The sequence below is a fragment of the Capricornis sumatraensis genome, chromosome 2, assembly GCF_032405125.1.
Source record: "Capricornis sumatraensis isolate serow.1 chromosome 2, serow.2, whole genome shotgun sequence".
In the NCBI taxonomy this organism is placed as follows: Eukaryota; Metazoa; Chordata; class Mammalia; order Artiodactyla; family Bovidae; genus Capricornis; species Capricornis sumatraensis.
This window is the reverse complement of record NC_091070.1, coordinates 17,839,497-17,859,971: the sequence shown is the minus strand read 5'-3', so window position 1 is coordinate 17,859,971 and position 20,475 is coordinate 17,839,497. Positions and strand designations below refer to the sequence as shown.

General features: G+C 35.9%; 1 protein-coding gene across 1 annotated transcript in view; it reads left to right on the top strand.

The window, feature by feature from the left end:
• DNAL1 (dynein axonemal light chain 1) overlaps window positions 1-17,259 on the top strand; it is a 38,354-nt gene extending 21,095 nt beyond the window's left edge. The window contains exons 7-10 of the mRNA XM_068966355.1: window positions 6,783-6,838; window positions 13,322-13,448; window positions 14,301-14,441; window positions 17,219-17,259. Coding sequence (XP_068822456.1) covers window positions 6,783-6,838; window positions 13,322-13,448; window positions 14,301-14,441; window positions 17,219-17,259 — 365 coding nt within the window. The remainder of the gene's footprint in view (window positions 1-6,782; window positions 6,839-13,321; window positions 13,449-14,300; window positions 14,442-17,218) is intronic.
• The last annotated feature ends 3,216 nt before the right edge of the window (window positions 17,260-20,475 follow it).

Here is a 20,475-nt window from a genome sequence, read left to right as displayed (position 1 = left end):
AGCAGCAGCAGCAGGTCCTTGCTGACAACCCATTAAGTTGATTTCACACGATCCACAGTTTGAAAAAACACTGCCTTACAACTTATGTGATAGCCACCCAATTGATCTCCTTATCTCCTATCTTTCTGCTCTTCAGTTGACCTTCAGCACTGACACCAGAGTTTTCTTTGTGAAAATATTGTTCTATTTATCATTCCTCCATGCCACAGACCTTTAATGACTCCCCTTTGCCTAGTAAAGACCAAATGCCTTAAGGTTGCATTCAGAGTCATTTAAAAGCTTATAACATCCTCTTTATACCCAAATATGTCATTCTTTTTTATGACTTTGTACACTTGTTAATGAGGAACTAAGAAGCCTCTTGATGAAAGTGAAAGAGGAGAGTGAAAAATTGGCTTAAATCTCAACATTCAGAAAACTAAGATCATGGCATCTGGTCCCATCTCCTCATGGCAAATAGATGGGGAAACAGTGGAAACAGTGGCAGACTTTATTTTGGGGGGCTCCAAAATCACTGTAGATGGTGATTGCAGCCATGAAGTTAAAAGACGCTTACTCCTTGGAAGGAAAGTTATGAACAACCTAGACAGCATATTCAAAAGCAGAGACATTACTTTGCCGACTAAGGTCCATCTAGTCAAGGCTATGGTTTTTCCAGTGGTCATGTATGGATGTGAGAGTTGGACTGTGAAGAGAGCTGAGCACTGAAGAATTGATGATTTTGAACTGTGGTGTCGGAGAAGACTCTTGAGAGTCCCTTGGACTGCAAGGAGATCCAACCAGTCCATTCTAAAGGAGATCAGTCCTGTGTGTTCTTTGGAAGGACTGATGCTAAAGCTGAAACTCCAATACTTTGGCCACCTCTTGCAAAGAGTTGACTCATTGGAAAAGACTGATGCTGGGAAGGATTGGGGGCAGGAGGAGAAGGGGACAACAGAGGATGAGATGGCTGGATGGCATCACCAACTCGATGGACACGAGTTTGGGTGAACTCTGGGAGTTGGTGATGGACAGGGAAGCCTGGCGTGCTGCAATTCATGGGGTCACAAAGAGTAGGACACAACTGAGCAACTGAACTGAACTGAACTGAACACTTGTTAATGCAGTGGTTTTCACTGAGAACAGCCCCTTCCTGTAACAGGAAAACCCTACAAGAAACAAAATTAACATTAAGAATGCAACGTTTAAATGTTATTTAGAGGAAGATCTCTAAAGACTTCTCTGATTTCCATCATCATAATTACTCTTTCTTGGACACATTTATAACAGTATACCTTGGATTATAATCCAGAAAGTGAAGAGGAACTGAAGACCCTGTTGATGAAGGTGAAAGAGGAGAGTGAAAAAGCTGGCTTGAAACTCAGCATTCAAAAAACAAAGATCATGGCATCTGGTCCTATCACTTCATGTCAAACAGATGGGGTCAATGTGGAAACAGTGTCAGATTTCATTTTCTTGGGCTCCAGTATCAATGTGGACAGTGACTGCAGCCATGAAATTAAAAGACACTTGCTCCTTGAAAACAAGCTATGACAAACCCAGACAGTGTATTAAAAAGCAGACACATCACTTTGCCGACAAAGATCAATATAGTCAAAGCTATGATTTTTGCCGGAGTCATGTATGGATGTGAGAGTTGAACCATAAAGAAGACTGAGCGCCAAAGAATTGATGCTTTCTAACTGTGGTGTTGGAGAAGACTCTTGAGAATCCCTTGGACTGCAAGGAGATCAAACCAGTCAGTCCTAAAGGAAATCAAGCCTGAATATTCATTGGAAGGACTGGTGCTGAAGCTGAAGCTCCAGTACTTTGGCCACCTAATGCATAGAACTGACTCATTGGAAAAGACCCTGATGCTGGGAAGGATTGAGGACAGGAGGCGAAGGGGTTGACAGAGGATGAGATGGTTGGATGCCATCACAACTCCAATGGACATGAGCAGACTCAGGGAGATAGTAAAGGACAGGAAAGCCTTGCATGCGGCAGTTCGTGGGCCTCAAAGAGTCAGACACAACTTAACAACTGAACAACAGCTTCATATATTTATTTTGAATATTAAATGAGTCAGTGTGTATAAAGTGCTTAGAATAGTGCCTGGTGCATATAAATGCTCAAGAAATTGTAGCTGTTATTATAGTTAGGAATATGTTCTGTCTCTTTAGATAATGAGCCCCTTAGGGCAAGCACCATATTTTATTAATCTTTTTATCTTCTATTCCTAATCTCCGTTTCCCCCTGCCCCTGCCTAATACCTTACTCAAAGTTGCATTCAGTATTTATATAGTGCTGGAGAGGAAGTGTTTACTATTAGAGTTGTATTTAAAATGATTCAGTCTGTTCCAGTTTTCACTGACTCGTTAAACAATTTGAGATATTTCATTTTCTTCTCTTTTGGTTTCTTTGTAATTGAAATAACTTGCTTACATGAGGCTAAATTCACAACATTTATCAGTATGAACAACATGCATTTCTTTTGTAAAAACATGACTATGACATATGAAATTGGGTAAACTTCTATAAAGGGCTGGTAACTCGTGTTCTCTTTAATCACTTCGTAGTGACTCTCAGGAAAATCACGCTAAAAAGAGGTCCAGAAATTCAGTGGGAAAGAGTACCTTGATCAATTAGTGATATCTAATGTAGACATGGAAAGAGAGAGGATAGGCATTTGTATCATGTATTTGCTATACTAGACACATCTCATTTTAGTTCTGCTTGTAACAAATGGTATTTCTGCAGTCTACAGAGAGTACACTTTGTCTGTGACTATGAAGCAAAATGAAGCCAACTGATCCATATAAAATACTGAATATATGACTCTAGCTTGCCTCCTACACTTTTCCTTTCATGAGCACTGTGTCTTACCTACTATGCTAATATGAGAAGATCTGAAATAAACAAGTATTGCTATTTAACAGGGGGGTTTTAAGGCAGATTAACCCTAACAGCTGTGACGAGAAAACAGTATGACATGAGTATGTTCAAACTGTGGCTAAAAAGCTGTACAATATAAATAATCCTCTCATTTAAAGATTAGAAAGTAAATATTGTTGTTAAAACAGTATACTCCTTCAGTTTACTAAATAAATAAATATAACTTCATGATCATGTTTTGATTTTCCTCAAGACCTAAAAAGTGTTTTCCATATAGTGGTGTTTTACTTATGCAGCATATTAAAATATGGAAAATATGTAATTGTATAATGTTAGAACAGTTAATCTATTAACTTTGATGTCATAATTTACCTCCCTGGATAGCAATAAATAATATCCTTTGAGCCCTCTCATTGCCATTTCATGTAAATTTTTTAAAGAGTTGTATATATTAAGCTAGATATTATCTTTGAAAGATCTGCATATATCTGTTATCTCTGATCCGAGGTCATTTCTCAATTCTTATCTTAGTTGACCTAAAGTGCATCTTGACATGATGATTTCTTTTTCTTTGCAGCAATTTCTTTATTGGGTTTCTAGGATACTGTACCCTTTTGATTTCCTCCTGCCTTTCTGGCTGTTTCCTCCCAGTCTCATGTCCTCAAATTTTTTAATGTTGGGGTATCCCTGGCCTCAGTTCTTGGATCTTTTTTCTGTCTTTACCTACTCCACATTCTCATCCAGTTCATGGCTTTACTATCTGTATGCTGATGGTTCCCATATTTATAGCTCAAGTCCATATATCTCCTCTGAACTCCAGACTTACACATTCAGTTGCCCGACATTTCCATTGAATGTCTACTGGACATTTCACACTTAACAGATTCAAAACTGAGTCCTGCTATCCTTCCCCAGCCTTTGTTAACCCAGCTTCTTGTGTGTCTGTATCAGGCGGTGACAACTGCATTCTTCTAGCTGCTCAGGCCAAATTCCTTGGTAATTTGTGACTCCTCTGTCATATCCCCTATAAGGCCTTTTTTTTTTTTTTCTAATTTCATCTCCTATTGTTCTCTGATTCTCTCGGCTAGGTTGTATTTTGTGAATACTTCTGCTATGGCCCTGCTTTGAGGCCTTTGCAGCTGAAGTTCCCTCCGCATGTTTTTCAGCTGCTTCACTTCCTCTGAATCTTTACTTCGAAGTCACCTTCTATCTAACATGTTGGATGCTTCTACCCCCTGCTGTTTCATTCTTTTTGCCTGCTTTTCTTTATGCTTTACACTTGTCACTATATAATACACTTAATTGTTTTGCTTACTGTCTGCCAGAAATTAGCTCCATGACAGCAAGAATTTAAATCTGTGCTATTCACTATTATATTGCAAGCACTTATAGGTATGCCTGGCACATAGTAGATGCTCAGTGATTATGTATTGAATGAATAACTTTTTGAATAAGGTTTTTATTCTGCATTAAATAGAAAAAGATAGTGTTTTCCATATTAAGCTTTAAAGAATAATTGATTATGTGATTTTCTTATACATGTAATTTCTACATATTTATAGTTATATATAAAGTATATTAGTTTGCTAGGGCTGCCATAACAAATCCCACAGACTGGATGAGTTACACAACAGAAATTTATTTTCTCGTAGTTGTACAGGTTAGAAGTCCATAATCAAGGTGTAGGTACAATTGATTTCTTGTGAAGCCTCTCTCCTTGGCTTGTGTATAGCCATCCCTTTGTCTTTGTTTCTGTGTTCTAATCTCCTCTCTTATAAGGGCACCAGTCATACTGGATTTTACCTAAAATGTCATCTTACTTTAATTGCCTCTTTAAAGGTTCTATCAACAAACAGAGTCACATTCTGAGGTACTGGGGCTTAGGACCTCAACATATGGATTTGTAGGGGACAATTCAGCCTATAACATGGGGTTTTATTTCAACTATTTTGCAAGAATTAGATTGCTTTTAAAATATTAATACCTTGTTCTGAAAACGAAATGTTTCTCATAATTTGAAAATTTTATTAAATTAAATAAATTGAAACCAAAGCTTATATAACTATAAATGCCTGATACCTATACACACATACATTATTTATTGTATACTTACTATGGATTAGGCATTATGCTGAATATTTTAGACAATTATCTCATTTAGTCCTTATATTCCTATAAGAGAGAGCCTATATTTCCTCATTTTACATAAAAGAAAACTGAGATTCTGAGAGCTTTGGTTACTTCCTTGGAGAGCTTGGATTGGATTTTGCTCTTAACCATCGAATTATGGATGTTATAGAACAGTGTTATTCAATAGAATTCTCTGTATTGTCCCAATATAGTTCCAACTAGCCATTTATAGCTATTAAGCTCTTGAAATGTGGTTAATGTGACTGAGAAACTGAATTTATATATAATTTTAATTGAATTAATGCAGTCCTAACACTTTATGGCAAATAGATGGGTAAAAAGTGGATAGAGTGTCAGATTTCATTTTCTTGGGCTCCAAAAGCAATGTAGATGGTGAATGCAGTCATGAAATTAAAAGACGCTTGCTTCTGGGAAGAAAAGCTATGACAAACCTAGACAGTGTATCAAAAAGCAGAGACATCACTTTGCTGACAAAGAGCCATATAGTCAAAGCTGTGGTTTTTACAGTAGTCATGTATGGATGTGAGAGTTGGACCATAAAGAAGGCTGAGCACCAAAAAATTGATGCTTTTGAACTGTGGTGCTGGAGAAGACTCTTGAGAGTCCCTTGGACAGCAAGGAGATCAAACCAGTCAATCCTAAAGGAAATCAACCCTGAATATTCATTGGAAGGACTAATGCTGAGGCTGAAGCTCCAATACTTTGACTACCTGATGCAAAGAGCTGACTCATCGGAAAAGACCCTGATTCTGGGAAAGATTGAGGGCAAAAGAAGAGAGCAACACAGGATGAGATGTTTGGATGGCATCACTGACTCAATGGACATGAGTTTGAGCAAACTCAGGGAGATAGTGAAGGACAGGGAAGCCTGGAGCACTGCAGTTCATGGGGTTGCAAAGAGTCGGACTCGACTTAGCGACTAAATAACAATGTGGTTAGTAACTACCATATTGGATAGCAGAGTTATAAAAGTTTAAGTTGTGAAAATTAAATGTATAACTTATGCATAAGTAACCACGGTAGATTTTTAGGACAGAAGTGAGATTGCATGTTTTACTAGAAATCTTTTAATTTTGAAAAATAATATGTGTACATGGTGTTATGCAAATAAGTTCAGAAGAAGCTAAATTAAAAATATCTTCCTCTGCTCATAGACTGACTCTCAGTTCCTCCCGCAGACCAACCACTGTTTCTACTTTTTTTCTTCCAGAAATAATCTTATAGATAGACAAAAGAAACATCCTTTTAAAAAACACAAATAGACTTCTTTTTAAACCAAATTACAATCTAATTATTCTAAAGAATAAAACAAAAGATTTTTTAAATGCTAATTTACTTGATTTCACTTCTTATCTTTTGTGGAGTGAGGTGGGGACTATACATGAGAATGTTTCTATTTTCTAGTATAAGTCCTCATACTATAAGAGATTTGAAATGTGTATGCTCCCAAATTTAAAGTTCAAATCTTTACTCTTATTTTATCTGTGTAATATTTCTTACTAGCCAGTAATTTAAAACCATGCATTTCAAATAGCTAAACATTTAAAATTTAATATTGATGTGATGTGCAGTTGTAGAGTTTACCTTAGTGATGGGTCAGTGTTATTTCCTACTTGATTACCACTTTTTATTAGTACAGCCTTTCTTATTATATAAGAATATTTATTATATAAATGTATTAAAGCTTTATTATATTGATTTATAACAATTGTGTGATATGATTCTAATAAAGCAAAATTGCTTTCTTTCCTCTACAGAAAACTTGAGAATATTGTCTTTAGGAAGAAACAACATAAAGAACTTAAATGGACTGGTAGGTTGTTATTTACTACTTAAAGAAGCATACACTCTTTTTCTTGAGTATATAAGTAATACTTGTCTGTTGCAGAAACTTTTCAAAATAGAAAAGCAAATATAAAAAGTACCTATATAAAAAAATACCTATATAAAGAAGACGTGGCACATGTATGCAATGAAATAATATTCAGCCGTAAAAAAGAACGAATTTGAGTCAGTTCTAGTGAGGTGGATGAGCCTGGAGCCTGTTATATAGAGTGAAGTAAGTTAGAGAAAACCAAATTTAGAATATTAATATATATATGGAATCTAGAAAAATGGTATTAATGAACCTATTTGCAGGGAAGGAATGGAGTTGCAGATGTAGAGAATGGACTTGTAGACACAGTAAGAGAAAGAGAGTGGGATGAATGGAGAAAGTAGCATCAGCATATATACACTGTCATGTGTAAAATGGGTAGCTGGTAAGAAGTTGCTGTATAACACAGGGAGCCCAGCCTGGTGCTCTGTGATGACCTCAAGGGGTGGGATGGGGAAAGGGGAGGGAGGCTCAATAGGGGAGGAATATATGTATAATTATGGCTGATTTGCATTGTTGTGTGGCAGAAACCAACAGAACATTGTAAAAATTTTAAAAAAGGAAAGAAAAATTACTCTTTGTAAACAGGGGTATTCAGAGGTGAATCGAAGGGTTCTGTGCTGTTCACTTTCAGCAAACAACAAACTTCATCTATTCAGTCTTTAAAAGGAAGCATCACCCAGCAAGCTAACTTCCAAAGAACAGCTTTGAAACTGCTCCCATTTGCAAGCACTGAGATTATTGACAGTAAAACAGAAATCCTGTGGGCTGGTTTAAAAAAAATGTACCCATAAACCACTGCTAACATTTTGATTGACATCTTTCTTGCCTTTTTTTTCTTTGCTTTGGTGAGAATGTAGAAAGTGAAATCATACTATACATTTTGTTTTCCATCTCTCTTTTTTTTTTTACTTAATATACAAAGATAATGTTTCCATGTCATTCATTCATTCAGCAAATCCATACAGTATATTTCCTGAATGCCTTTTAGCCAGGTACTGTTCTAAGCACTAGAGATATAGCAGAATATAAAACGAAGCCCTTGTTCTCATTGAACGTACATTGTAGTGGAGGGAGACAGACTAGAAAATAATTGTATAATAATATATCAAGTGGTGATGAATGCAGTGAAGAAAAACAAGGCATATAAGAGAATGTGGATTGATGGGAAGTCCTCTCTGAAAGTGAGAATGTAGGCTTATAGAGCTGACCGAGGGACCAGCACTCTGGACTGGAGAGGGAGAGCCAGTGCAGGTGTCCTGAAACTGAAGCTGCTTGGTTACTTGAGTGAGAGCAAAAACGTTGAATGAGGAACTGCCCTCATTGAGGCTGACGCAGCTAAGAACCCGCACTCATAGGACATGAAACGATTTTAGATTTTTTTCCCAAGTGGCTTGCAAAGCTATTGGAGGTTTTTGATCAGAGGATAGTACTTAAGTTTTTAAAATAATTTGCAACCATATTCTTTTTTAATGACAGCATAATATTCTATTTTATTAATATACCATAATTTATTTAAATAAGTTACTCATTATTCATAATCAATGCTATTATGAGCCTCCTTTGAGTTATATTATTGCATACATCTATGAATAATTCCTTGGATAAATTCCTTGAAATGGAATTGCAAGGTCAAAAGGTATGAATTTCTTTTAAGGCCTTTGTGACATATTATCAAGTTACACTTTGGAAAGGTTGTACCAATTTATACCACCACCAGTAACGTAAGAGGGTTCCCATTTCCCCTTACCAAACATGGGTTTGTTAAAATTTTTGACAGTGTATTTTATTTGCATATTTATTGGCCATCTCAGTTTCCTTGCAAAGAGGTTGAAATGAAAGAATATTGTAAAACTAGGCAAATTCAGAAAAGATGAAGTTAATTTCTTTTTCTTGTGTATGTTCCCCCAAAGACAATAATTTTTTTAAGTGCATATTGTTAAATACTTAATAAAAACTCTGAAATATTTTGTAACTCTGGTCTCCTGTTCCCCCACCTCACCTCAGTAAGTCTAGCTTGTGCTTCATCAGAGTCATTGAGGTTGAAACTGTTTTGCTTCTAAAACTGGTATACTACAGAGTAGTAACTGCCCATGACTAGACAGGCTACAATGGCCACCACCATTCCACCCCTTTACAGAAACAGCCAAAACACCTGAATAGGAATCAGTGTTCAGAGGAGCAATTTTGGAATTATCTTGAATTGTTTGGTAATATCCCCACATCTGCATGTCTGCGTACCCACATAAATTCATAATATGTTGGAAATTCTTAAAGATTACATTCTGAAGTTAATAAAAGGAAGTTTTCTCCCCAACACAATAGCCAGTAGATGAATTGTTTGCTTTCTAGCTAGATATAATTAATAAAATCCTAATGATATATAAATTATTTTTATATTCTAAATGATTGGTAAATTTAAAGACATTTTGCTTTCTCTTCATTCTATGAGCTTTAGATGGTAAAATGTCATATATAGGGGGACATTATTCATAATGGGCAAAGTATTAAATTGTAGTACAAAATTTCAGAATTTACTATACTTCAGGCTAAACATTACTTTGAATTTTCTATAAAGGAAGAATTTGCAAATAAATACACCCCCAAATATTTGGGACCAATATGATAGATGCTGGATTGTCCCCCCAGGTATTTACTGAACACTAACTAGATTCTTAAATATTGATATGGTGTATAAGTTCTCCCATGAAATGTAATATATACCTAGAAACCAATAAGAAATGGTAAATATAGGATTAAAGGCATGAATGGAGATATTATCTAGCTGAACCATCACTTAGATCTCTACTTTCTATAAACTGCTATCAGTAACCCCCAACAGTTGCTTTTTTCCCCCCTCAGTTTGTGTGTGTGTGTGTGTGTGTACATATACCAAAAACAACATTTAATCCATCTAAAAGCTTTCTACTTATGCACAGACTGAAGAAAAATAAGTCTGCATATGGGTACAGATGCTGGACTTCAGACAGTTTTACATACTAACTGGTTTATTCATCTAGACACATTAGCCTCATAGCATGATTTGAATAGCTGCTTCAGTAACTTACAAATAACAACTCTAATATATGAAACATGGAATGTTAAATTGAAGGAAGGGAGTCTATATAAAACTACTTAGGAGAACTATTTGTTGTTGGATTTCCACATTACTGGCTCCTTAACTTTCACACTTCAGTTCAGATGTCACTTCCTCAGAAGAGACCCAACTATCCTATCCTAAAACAGAACTCTAGTCAACAACTCTTACCACTCTTAATTTTTCCCGTTTTTCTTATTTGTTTATTCTCTTTCCCTCTCTCTGTCTCTCCCTCTCTTTCTTGTCACAGACAAATGCTGATAAGTGTATCAGTTTTGTTCATCAGCATCTATAGTGGTGCTTGATACGTGTAGTAGGCACTCTGTAAATATTTATAATGACTCCAAATATTTTATTGCCACTTATAAAAACTATTAGGTTAAATTTTAAATTCTAAGAGTAATGCATGTAATTGTAAAAAACAAATCAAGCAACTCATAAATAAATGAAATATACTGTGAAAGTCTTTCCTCATTCTACATTAGCTCCATGAATAACAGAAATAATATTTGTATACTTTAAATTTTTTTCTGTGTAGAAACAGACATCTGTGTATGTGTATGTGCATGCAAGTGTGTGTGCATGTTATATTTGTACTGATAATACATTGTGCATATTTTTCCTGGTTTTTTAAATCAGGACTATCCTTCCATGTAAAAACAGACAGATTTAATGCATTCTTTTCCATAGCTGGTTGTTTTCTACTTTATCAGTATATACGGCAATGTGTTTAACTATTCCAATACAGCTGAGCATGTAGAATATTTCCATATATTTTATTGAGGAAGGGGGTCTTTCTCTCTCTCTCTTTTTTTGCTATTACATATCATACTGTAGTGAATATCTTTTTACATATATCCTTTAGCAATTGTTTGAATATTTACATAGGCTAGATTCCTAAAAATAGAAAAGCTGAGTTTATTTTTGTGCATTTAAATTTTGACAAGTACCTCAGATTGCTCCCATGGTGCTTATGCCAGTCTCCACTTCCATCAATGGTATAAAAATGAGGATTACCCCCTCTACCCTCAATATCCCTGAGTATTATCCATATTTTTAATATCTGTCAATATGTTAGAAACAATATGTTGTTTTAATCTGTGTGATTTTGAACATCTTTTTATGTATTTATTTGTTAGCTATGTTTCCTCTTTTGGAAATTGACCTAACATATTTTTTACCCAGTTTCTGCTTTTATCTTTTTCTTCTTAAATTCTAGGCACTCTTCAATATTCCTAATAATTATCCAGTATTGATAATTATGTAGCAGACTCTTTACATGCATTATCTCAGTTGAAACTCATAAGTAGATAATATCCTCATTTAAGATAAAAAATCCTCCATCTTCATTTTCAGATAAGAAACTGAGGCTCAGATAGTTACGTAAAGTGTCCAAGTATAGTGAACAGGCACTATTACACCCTGTTGTCAAGATAAGTAGTCATCAATAGTTATCGCAGTCTTCAATGTGTATTTACTTTGTCCCAACTGTTCTATATCAGTAAAAGAGTAAATTCAGCAAATTGGCTATTTGGAGAATTGATCAAGTTGGCTATGTGAAAACTGACCAAGAGTCCTCACCTGCACATATAAAATGACACTAAATAAGTGGAAGAACCCTAGAATTGAGCCTAAATTTTCTAATTAGTATTTAATCACTATTTTTTTCTGCTGCCTCACACGTTCTAAACTGGAGATATGAGATGGATGGGGACGCAGTGCAGTGAAAATGTATGTAACAAAGTTTAAATAATCTCAAGACTGATGCTATATATTATATACTAATTCCTTTGAGAGAAGGTATCAGAATTTACCTGAGGGAGGCTGGTTAAATCACAAAGTTCTAATATAAACTAATTTAGTTCTAATAACGTGCTGGAGTGGACTGATTTAAAAGTTTTACTTTGAAAACTGTTGTTTCTTCTACTTAGAAAGTTGATATTAAGATAAACTGTGGGCCTTGGGATGACACACAGAACTAACTCAGGGCACTCAATTCTCAGCTTTTCCCCTAGGTTCCATTTGTATGGAAAATGCATTAATGATCTTTATCCAGAGTACATTTATTCTCTTATAGTCTTTGAAGTGAAGTACCAGAACATAGACCTGGGCCCTACATTCTAGACATTACCATGCAGATGTAGGTAAATTCTTCTGGGTTAAGAGGGGATTGAGGGAGTACCCTGGCAGTCCAATGGTTAAGACTCCACTCTGTCACTGCAGAGTGCACAGTTTCAGTCCCTGGTTAGGAAAGTAAGATCTTGCATGCTCGGCCAAAAGGAAAAAAAAAAAAAAGAGGACCTTGAACATTGAACTGATTCTGCCTAGTGATTTTTGTTTTTTAAGGAACAAATGATCATTACATTTTGTCTTTTGTATATGAAAGAAAGGGTTTTGTGCTACCATCGATTGTATCTAGCATTTAAGAGTCAATATGATATAATCTTTATATTATAATGATGGGTTTTGAGTTTTATACATCAAAAAAAAGAAAAAGATGAATTGATGGAGACGTACCAGGATGGATAGATGGACAGATATGTGATAGGAAAAGATAGTAAAATGTTACAGTAGAAACTGGGTAGTGGATATATGGATATTTACGATAATATTCTTTCAACTTTTTTATGTTTGAAAGTTTTCATAACAAATATTGGGGGAAAAAAAAAGCACCCTGAAATTTAGACCTTTTTTTTTTCTTTTCTTTTTTTGCTGCACCCTGTGACATGTGAGATCTTAGTCTCATATGCTGGACCCTCTGCCTTAAGGCACAGAGTTGTAACCGCTGGACCACCAGGGAAGTCTCCTAGGTCTACTGTCTAATAGCACTGTTGGGCATTTCCTGGCCATCCAGTGGTGAGAACTCTGAGCTTTCACTGCTGTGGGCCCAAGTTCCATCCCTGGTTGGAGAACCAAGATCCCACAAGCTGCGTGGTGTGGTCAAAAACAAAACAGCATTGTGATCTTAGAAAAAGCCCTTAATCTATGTTAGAAATTAAATAACATGATTTTCCTATTTTAAATAAGGATCAAATAATACCATGTATAGGGAAGTAATTTGAAAAATATACTGTTCAATAAAAGTGATAAAATTGTACTATTATTCCTCCTCTTGATAATTTCAGTAGCTATTCTTAGTTCAGATTAGTTTGAAGAAAGGAAGAAAATGTTCTACATGGTTTTCTTAATGAAAAAAAAACTCCCATACAGCCTTCAGCTCTCCTGCCAGTGGACAGGAGGGTCTCAGTTCTCTCTGCAGGCCATTGTCTTTATATTTTTAAATTAAAAAAAAAGCATGTAAATCAAATTGCTTTCTATTTCAGGAAGCAGTAGGGGACACACTAGAAGAACTGTGGATCTCCTACAATTTTATTGAGAAGTTGAAAGGGATCCATGTAATGAAGAAACTGAAGATTCTCTACATGTCTAACAACCTGGTGAAAGACTGGGGTGAGGCTGGCTCTTTGCTAATCTTCTACCTCATGTTTATAGAAAATAACCCAGTAGGGAACAAGATACAATTGAGGACATTTCTTTCTCAGCACAGAGGGAAATAGCTATATGAGTTCCTATATTTCATCTAAATATTTGACATTGACATTTAAATGGTTACTTAGAAATGATTGTAAGGTCCTAGTCCTGTTAATCATGGAAAAAATTTCAATTATTGTCCAAAGGCTAAAAGGAATCAGTTTAATAATTCTTAGGTGGAAGACTTATTTAACATGTAATTGCTTTTCTTTTTTGTTGTACACCATCCACTTAGCATTTTTAAAGCCCTGCTGTGTGCCTTGAACCATGCCAAGCTCTTGAGATACGTAGTTGAATAGGACACTATCCCTGCCCTCAAGGAGTTCACAGCTTAGTGGGCAAGATTAGTTTATGAGTTAATAATTTGAAAACTGTGTGATACATTCTACAGTAGAGGTTTGAATGTACTTAAGGCTTTAAGTATTCAGAGATGAAGGGATGGGCCGAGACAAAGGCAGTTTAATTTAGCTGATACTGATGCATACAGTATAGAGAAGACCTATCACTGGAGGTTGATTTGTTGATTCTGAACCTCATTTCTTCTTTGTATCCCATCCTTAGGCTAACACAAAGGTAGAAGAGGTATGTCCCTTTCTATAATGTCTTCAGAGAATGGCTTCCTATGGTATAATTTCCCCTACTTCCTTCAAAACTTAACAAGTTGTTCTGAATAGTCACAAACTGAGAGCTAGTGGTATTGGAATTCAATCCCTAAAATCATAATGGTAAAACTTGCCATTTTAATATGTAATGTATTCTTTGTACTTGTAGCTGAATTTGTGAAGCTGGCAGAACTGCCATGCCTAGAAGACCTGGTGTTTGTAGGCAATCCCTTGGAAGAGAAACATTCTGCTGAGGGGAACTGGGTTGAAGAGGCAACCAAGAGAGTGCCCAAACTGAAAAAGCTAGATGGTGAGTGACTGTGGGCCAGCTTGGAAATATTTTCTGGGTATAAGAATTGAATTTGTAGCACGGAATCATGAAAAGCAGCAAAACTAAAGAAAATGGTAGGTCATCTCTCTTCTCCAAGACCATTTCTGTCCATAGGAAATTTTAAGGTCCCAGTTTGGGCCAGAGTGAGATGAAAAACTTCTAGGATCTTCCCTAAACCAAAAGCTTATGAGAAATCTGGGTTTATTCTCAAGTCCCAAAGATATTATATTGCAAAATAATTAGACATAAATGGTAAACAGTTGCTTTTTCACAATTGGATCAAAACAGTAGTGTTTTCTCTCCTTCTCCTCCCTAATTTTAGTTTCCCAATACCTAAAATTGGAGAAGGAAATGGCAACCCACTCCAGTATTCTTGCCTGGAAATTTCCATGGACAGAGGAGCCTGGCGGGCTACAGTCCATGGGGTCACAAAGAGTTGGACACAACTGAGCAACTAAGCACACACACTCAATACCTAAGATAGGTGACAATGTCAAGAAAAATCCTTGACTAACTGGGTTCAAGTCCCAGTTCCACCACTTATTAGCTTTTTTGTCATGGGTTCAAGTCCCAGTTCTACCACTTAATAGCTTTTTTGTCATTTTGCTGATTAATAATTCACCTTACCAAACTTTCTTCTTTGGTCATCTAAAAACTAGAAAGGATAAAAGTCACAGACCTCTCTGGGTCATTCCTCCTGCCAGTGGTTGCTATCAGGAAGCCATTCATGCAGTATGTTCCCTTTTTCCCCTCTGGTTACTTATCAAAGGGTAAAGTAACAAAAACTGTAGACTGCCTCTTGTGGGAGGTATAGGAATAAACAGGAAGAGGCAAACAGGTTTTTTAGATACTGGTGATATTCTATTTCTTAAATTGGATGATGGGTATATAAAAATTGGTTGTTATTCTTTAAATTATTTATATTGTACCTACATGAAAGAATGTTCATAATTTAAAATAAAATAGCAGAAAAGAGAGGGTATATTAGAGTCTTGGACTTTAGCCTTTTTATGTTCAACTTTGGTTGGATTCCAAAACTATTTGAAATTATTTGTCTTCCTTTCTGATTGTTCACAGAAAGTGAATCCCTTCCATTAAGAATAGAAAAAAATCTCTTATGTAGACCCTGAATAGCCCATGCCACATTTAGCCTTTTGGACTAAGTATTGCCTTCAGGCCAGTATGAAGAGCCCCTGGAAGAATGACCTTGGTCTACCTTAAACCAGTGAGATAGAACATACATGGCCACAGCTGCGAACAAGCCTATTTTTGCTCCTCTTCAGTTGCTTGTAAGAAAAACTGAGAGATGTTAAAGAGCTAAAATGAAAAAGACAGACTATACCAAATGTTAGTAGAAAATGGAGCAACTAGAACTCTCATAACCTGCTGGATGGCAGCATAACTTGGTATAACTTTGGAAAACTAGCATTATCTACAAAAGCACTACATACACACCCCTTATGACCCAGCAAATTTTCTCCTACTTACATACCCAAAAGAAAAGAGTGTGGATGTTTACCAAAAGGCATGTATGACAATGCTTATAGCACCACTATTTTAATAACTGTAAAGTGGAAAAACCCAAATGCCCACCAATAATAGATAAATTATGACATATTTGTACAATGGAACATTAAACAACAATGAGAATGAATGAACTATAATTTCACACAATGTACATGAATGATACAAACATATTGTTGAGCAAAAGAAGCCAAACACAGAGTGTATGTAATATCATTCTAGTCGTACCAATTTCAAAATCAGGCAAAATAATCTATGGTGTTAGACATTAGGATAGAATATACCTTTTGCTGGAGGATAATGACTAGGAGGGAGCTTGAGGAAGTTTGGGGGATTCTGATAATGTTCTCTTCCTAATCTGGGTGCTGGTTACCAGATATGGCCATTTTGGGTACATTTATCAATCTGCATACTTGCAATTTGTATACTTTGTATGTGTATTTCATACAAAGTATGAAAACGGATGCTGTGGGAAGTACAGAGAGGTAAAAGTGCTCATGGCCATAAAGAAGAACCACACAGGAAGAGGCACTGGCATTGGTTAATTAAAGCTAGGGCTTAGATGGGAAGCGTGTTGGGAAGGCCATTCCAAAATGGAGGAACTTTGTTAACCAAGAGTCCAGAGGTGTAGTGGTTTGCAAGGTAAGTTTGGGAGACAGTTGAGTTGATCAGTTTATCTGGAGTGGAGGGTGACTTATTGAAGAGGTAAGACAGAATAGTTGACTAAGGTCAGATTATGGGCATGCTTCAAATGCCAGAGCTCAGAAATGGGGTTGCCCAGTGAGAGCTGAAGATGTATTTTGTTTTCTGTTCCTTGGTTCTTTTAATTTTTTTCCAATTTATCCTCAATGTTTAATATCTGGAGGAGTAACATGGAAATTCAGATTCTGGCAATACTGGGATTGCATATTTTATTGTGAAAAATGAGTATTTCTATGTGTTTAATGTACAGACTTTTTCTTGTGTATAGGGCCTTATTTTTCTGCCTGGTACCTGTAGGTGTTTTTATTTGCAGCTCTTCATTTGGGGAGCTGAATATATATAATTACCTAATCAGCTTGGAAATTCTTCTTAGAGGTTTTTTAGATAACTTGAAATTTAAAAGATTACTTTGTGATATCATTTTATTATGGCACACTTCACAGCATTCTCAGGTTCACAGAAAAATATTTCCATTTAGAATTTCACAATCTCTTGAGAATGACTAGAAATAATTTTCTTTTTCATTCTAGGTACCCCAGTAATTAAAGAAGATGAGGAAGAAGATAACTAACTACATTTTCCACTTTGTGTTAACTTATTTAAGTGTCATAAGAATAGATAAGTTTTGTATAGTTGTTTATTTTAAAGATTCTGTGTGGGGCAAATGGTTCTTAAAACAAACCTCTCATTCCTATCTTTTGTTCTCTTAAACCTATTCAGTATCTCTCCCCCACAACTACACCAACCTTATATATTCTAGTTCTCTTTTTAGAAACGACACATTTTCAATTTTTGTCTTCAGTCCCAGTTACATACTGTGTGGCCCCATCTACTGAAACCTTTATAGACCAGTCATTTTTAATAACAAAAGAAATGTGTTGCTTTATTCAGTTTGTTTAGATTTGTTTTAGGCCAGACATCTAAATATATATACTTAACTATTGAATCTGTAGGCCATCTTTCCTGAAGGTCCATCTCTTTATGACTCAGAAGCACAAATATGTCATGCCTTTGGTTTGGGAAGAGTTCCTCTTAGAATTACAACAGCAGCCCTAGAATCAAGACACCAAAGTCGAATTGGAAAAGTTAGGGTGAAAAAAAGGAGAAATTAGTACCTGGAGGCCTTATAAGCCCATGTTGTATTTACTTATCTTTTGTTCCACAAGTGTGTGCATTGTCCACTGGAATTTACGTTATGTTGACCTGCATGTCCACTCAAGTCCTGTACACAATCAGCCAGTTGTTCTGTGATCCTGGTCAGTGGTTAAAATGACTGTCATGATCACTCCTTTGACCAATACTTTGGCCTTATTACACACGTGGACCTGATTTTAGGCACACTTTTTTGGTTTATAGTTCCTTATTTGTTAGATAAGGAAATGTATATACTCAGTAGTTATATATGAATTCCTAGCTTAAATGTTGGCCATTCATATTTTTTTAAATTTGCCCTAATAACTTCAGTCTGTTGACCGTCATGTTGAAAGAAGTAATTGTTGTAAAGGTAAAGAACTTAAAAGACTGGATTTGGTATCTTTCAATAAGTCAAATTTAGTATTTCAAAGTATATTTTTAGAAATGTTTAAGTTAAACAGCTCTAAAAATAAATTATGTAAATGGTTGTGGAAGGAAAAGATGTTTCATTATGGAATTCCAGGCAAATGGCAATATTTTTAAGGATTGCCTCTTCTATGAAGGATACTAGATGATTTAACCTCAGAACTGCAAAGCAATAGCTGGATGCAGAGTTTAGAATTTATCATATAAGAAAAAATTGTTTTTGGAAAATGCAAGATATGGTAGTCAGTAATCCAGATGAAGTCCACAGTAGACTGTGACTGAGTCACTGATTGCAAAAAAGAAGTCGAGGCCCTCTGCCAAATTGTGCCTAAAGTCCCTCAACCAGAGACTATTAATGGTTGCTATTAATCTTTCCCCATTTACTTGTGTAAAACCAGTCAAAGAAACAAAAGTAGTCCTGGCTTTCAGAAGCTTTCAGCTATTTTAGTAGGAACTGCATGATTTCTCTGAATCACTCTGATCAAAAGGGACCACTGCTTTGACAATCAATTCTAAATAAAAGTCTAGTACTCTTTTAGCTTCCTTATGATCTTCCTTAGTTTGATAGGAAGAAATCTTTGCTCTGACTGGCTTATACATTCAGAGGCTTTGAATATTTTTTTCCGAACCATAGGCAATGAAAATTACCCTTGGTGATATTTAAGGCCCATAAACTAAGAGGGAAGACTATCTTCTTTTCTTGTACTTTGCACTTCATCTAGTAGGTAAGTTTGAAGCCATATTTCTGTGCATGGATGTATTTTCAAAAGTTACCCTGGAAGTGAATATAATAGGGAATGAATGAATGACTTCATATTGAATTTATTTATAAAATGGCTTACACTGTTGATGATTGATTTTTTGAATTCTGTAGTATAGAAAGTAATTTTCTGTTTCTCCTTTTTTTAAAAAAAGTTTTAATTGGAGGATAATTGCTTTATCTCCTTGTTTCTTAATGTCTTTTAATCACCGGTAGTTCTCAGAGAAGTGTAAGGTGCTTTTCTGTGTTAATTTCACACACAATTTATAATTCAGTTTCAGTCAACAAATATGCACAAATGACTTCTGTGCATCCTTTTCTTAGAATTAGAGAATTCATGTCATTAGAAAATGAAAGATAAGGTATATAGAGAGGTTCAGAGTATTCTTTCAACTAATTCTTTATGTCATCCTTTACTGCTGCAAATTTAGCTGATAGTAAATGCCTTTGGTTTATGCTTCTAGGATTAGATATTTGACCTACTTGAAATGGATTCTGTGCTCCTTGTTTAAAGCATAGTGCCATTTTAGTGGATCATTCAATTTCTTCTATTTCTGTAGTGATGGAATTAGTGAAAGTGAAAAGTGAAGGTCACTCAGTTGTGTCTGACTCTTTGTGATCCTGTGGACTGTAGCCCGCCAGGCTCCTCTGTCCCTGGAATTCTTCAGGCCAGAATACTGAAGTGGGTAGCTGTTCCCTTCTCCAGGGGATCTTCCTGACCCAGGGATTGAACCAGGGTCTCCTGCATTGCAGGCAGATTCTTTACCAGCTGAGCTACCAGGGAATCAGTTCAATATTTTAATTTTTCACAGGAAGTTTTATTATAGCCTACCGAGGAATTCAGCTTCCCTATGTTCCCTAACTCTAAGCTTATATTGTATTAGCTAGTTAGGTTTTGAAAGATTTTTGTGTTCTTTGTAAATATGAGTGTGTTCCTTTAAACCAGAGTTTCTCAACCTGGCACTATTAATATTTTATGCTGGAATAGTGTTGCAAGGCACAGCTGGCTGTTCCTGGTAGTGTGGGATGTTTAGCAGCATCTCTGGCTTTCACACACTAGAAGCCAGTAGAACACTCTCCCAAGTTGTGACAACCAAAAGTGTCTCTAGACATCGCCATCTGTCCTCTGGGGCATAAGGGTGGGAACAAATTCGCCCCTGGTTAAGAACCAGTGCTTTGTAGCAACATTCCTTTTTCCAAGGTCCATTTATTTTCATTCTGTAGTCATATGCTACCTGAGTTGTTTCAGAGAAGGTAATGTATTTGGTAATCATGGATAGAAGGAAATGGTCACTGGTGTTTTCCTTGTAATGCTGTTTTTACTAATTTTCATGTAACATTAGAAACTCAGGGCTGGAAGGCTCAACTTAAGTTTTTCAGCAGGGTCTCTACTTTTATTGTTTAGCATTCTTACTTATCTTAGGACAATAAGTGTTAACCTACCTCTCCTTACTATCAACAGAGTCC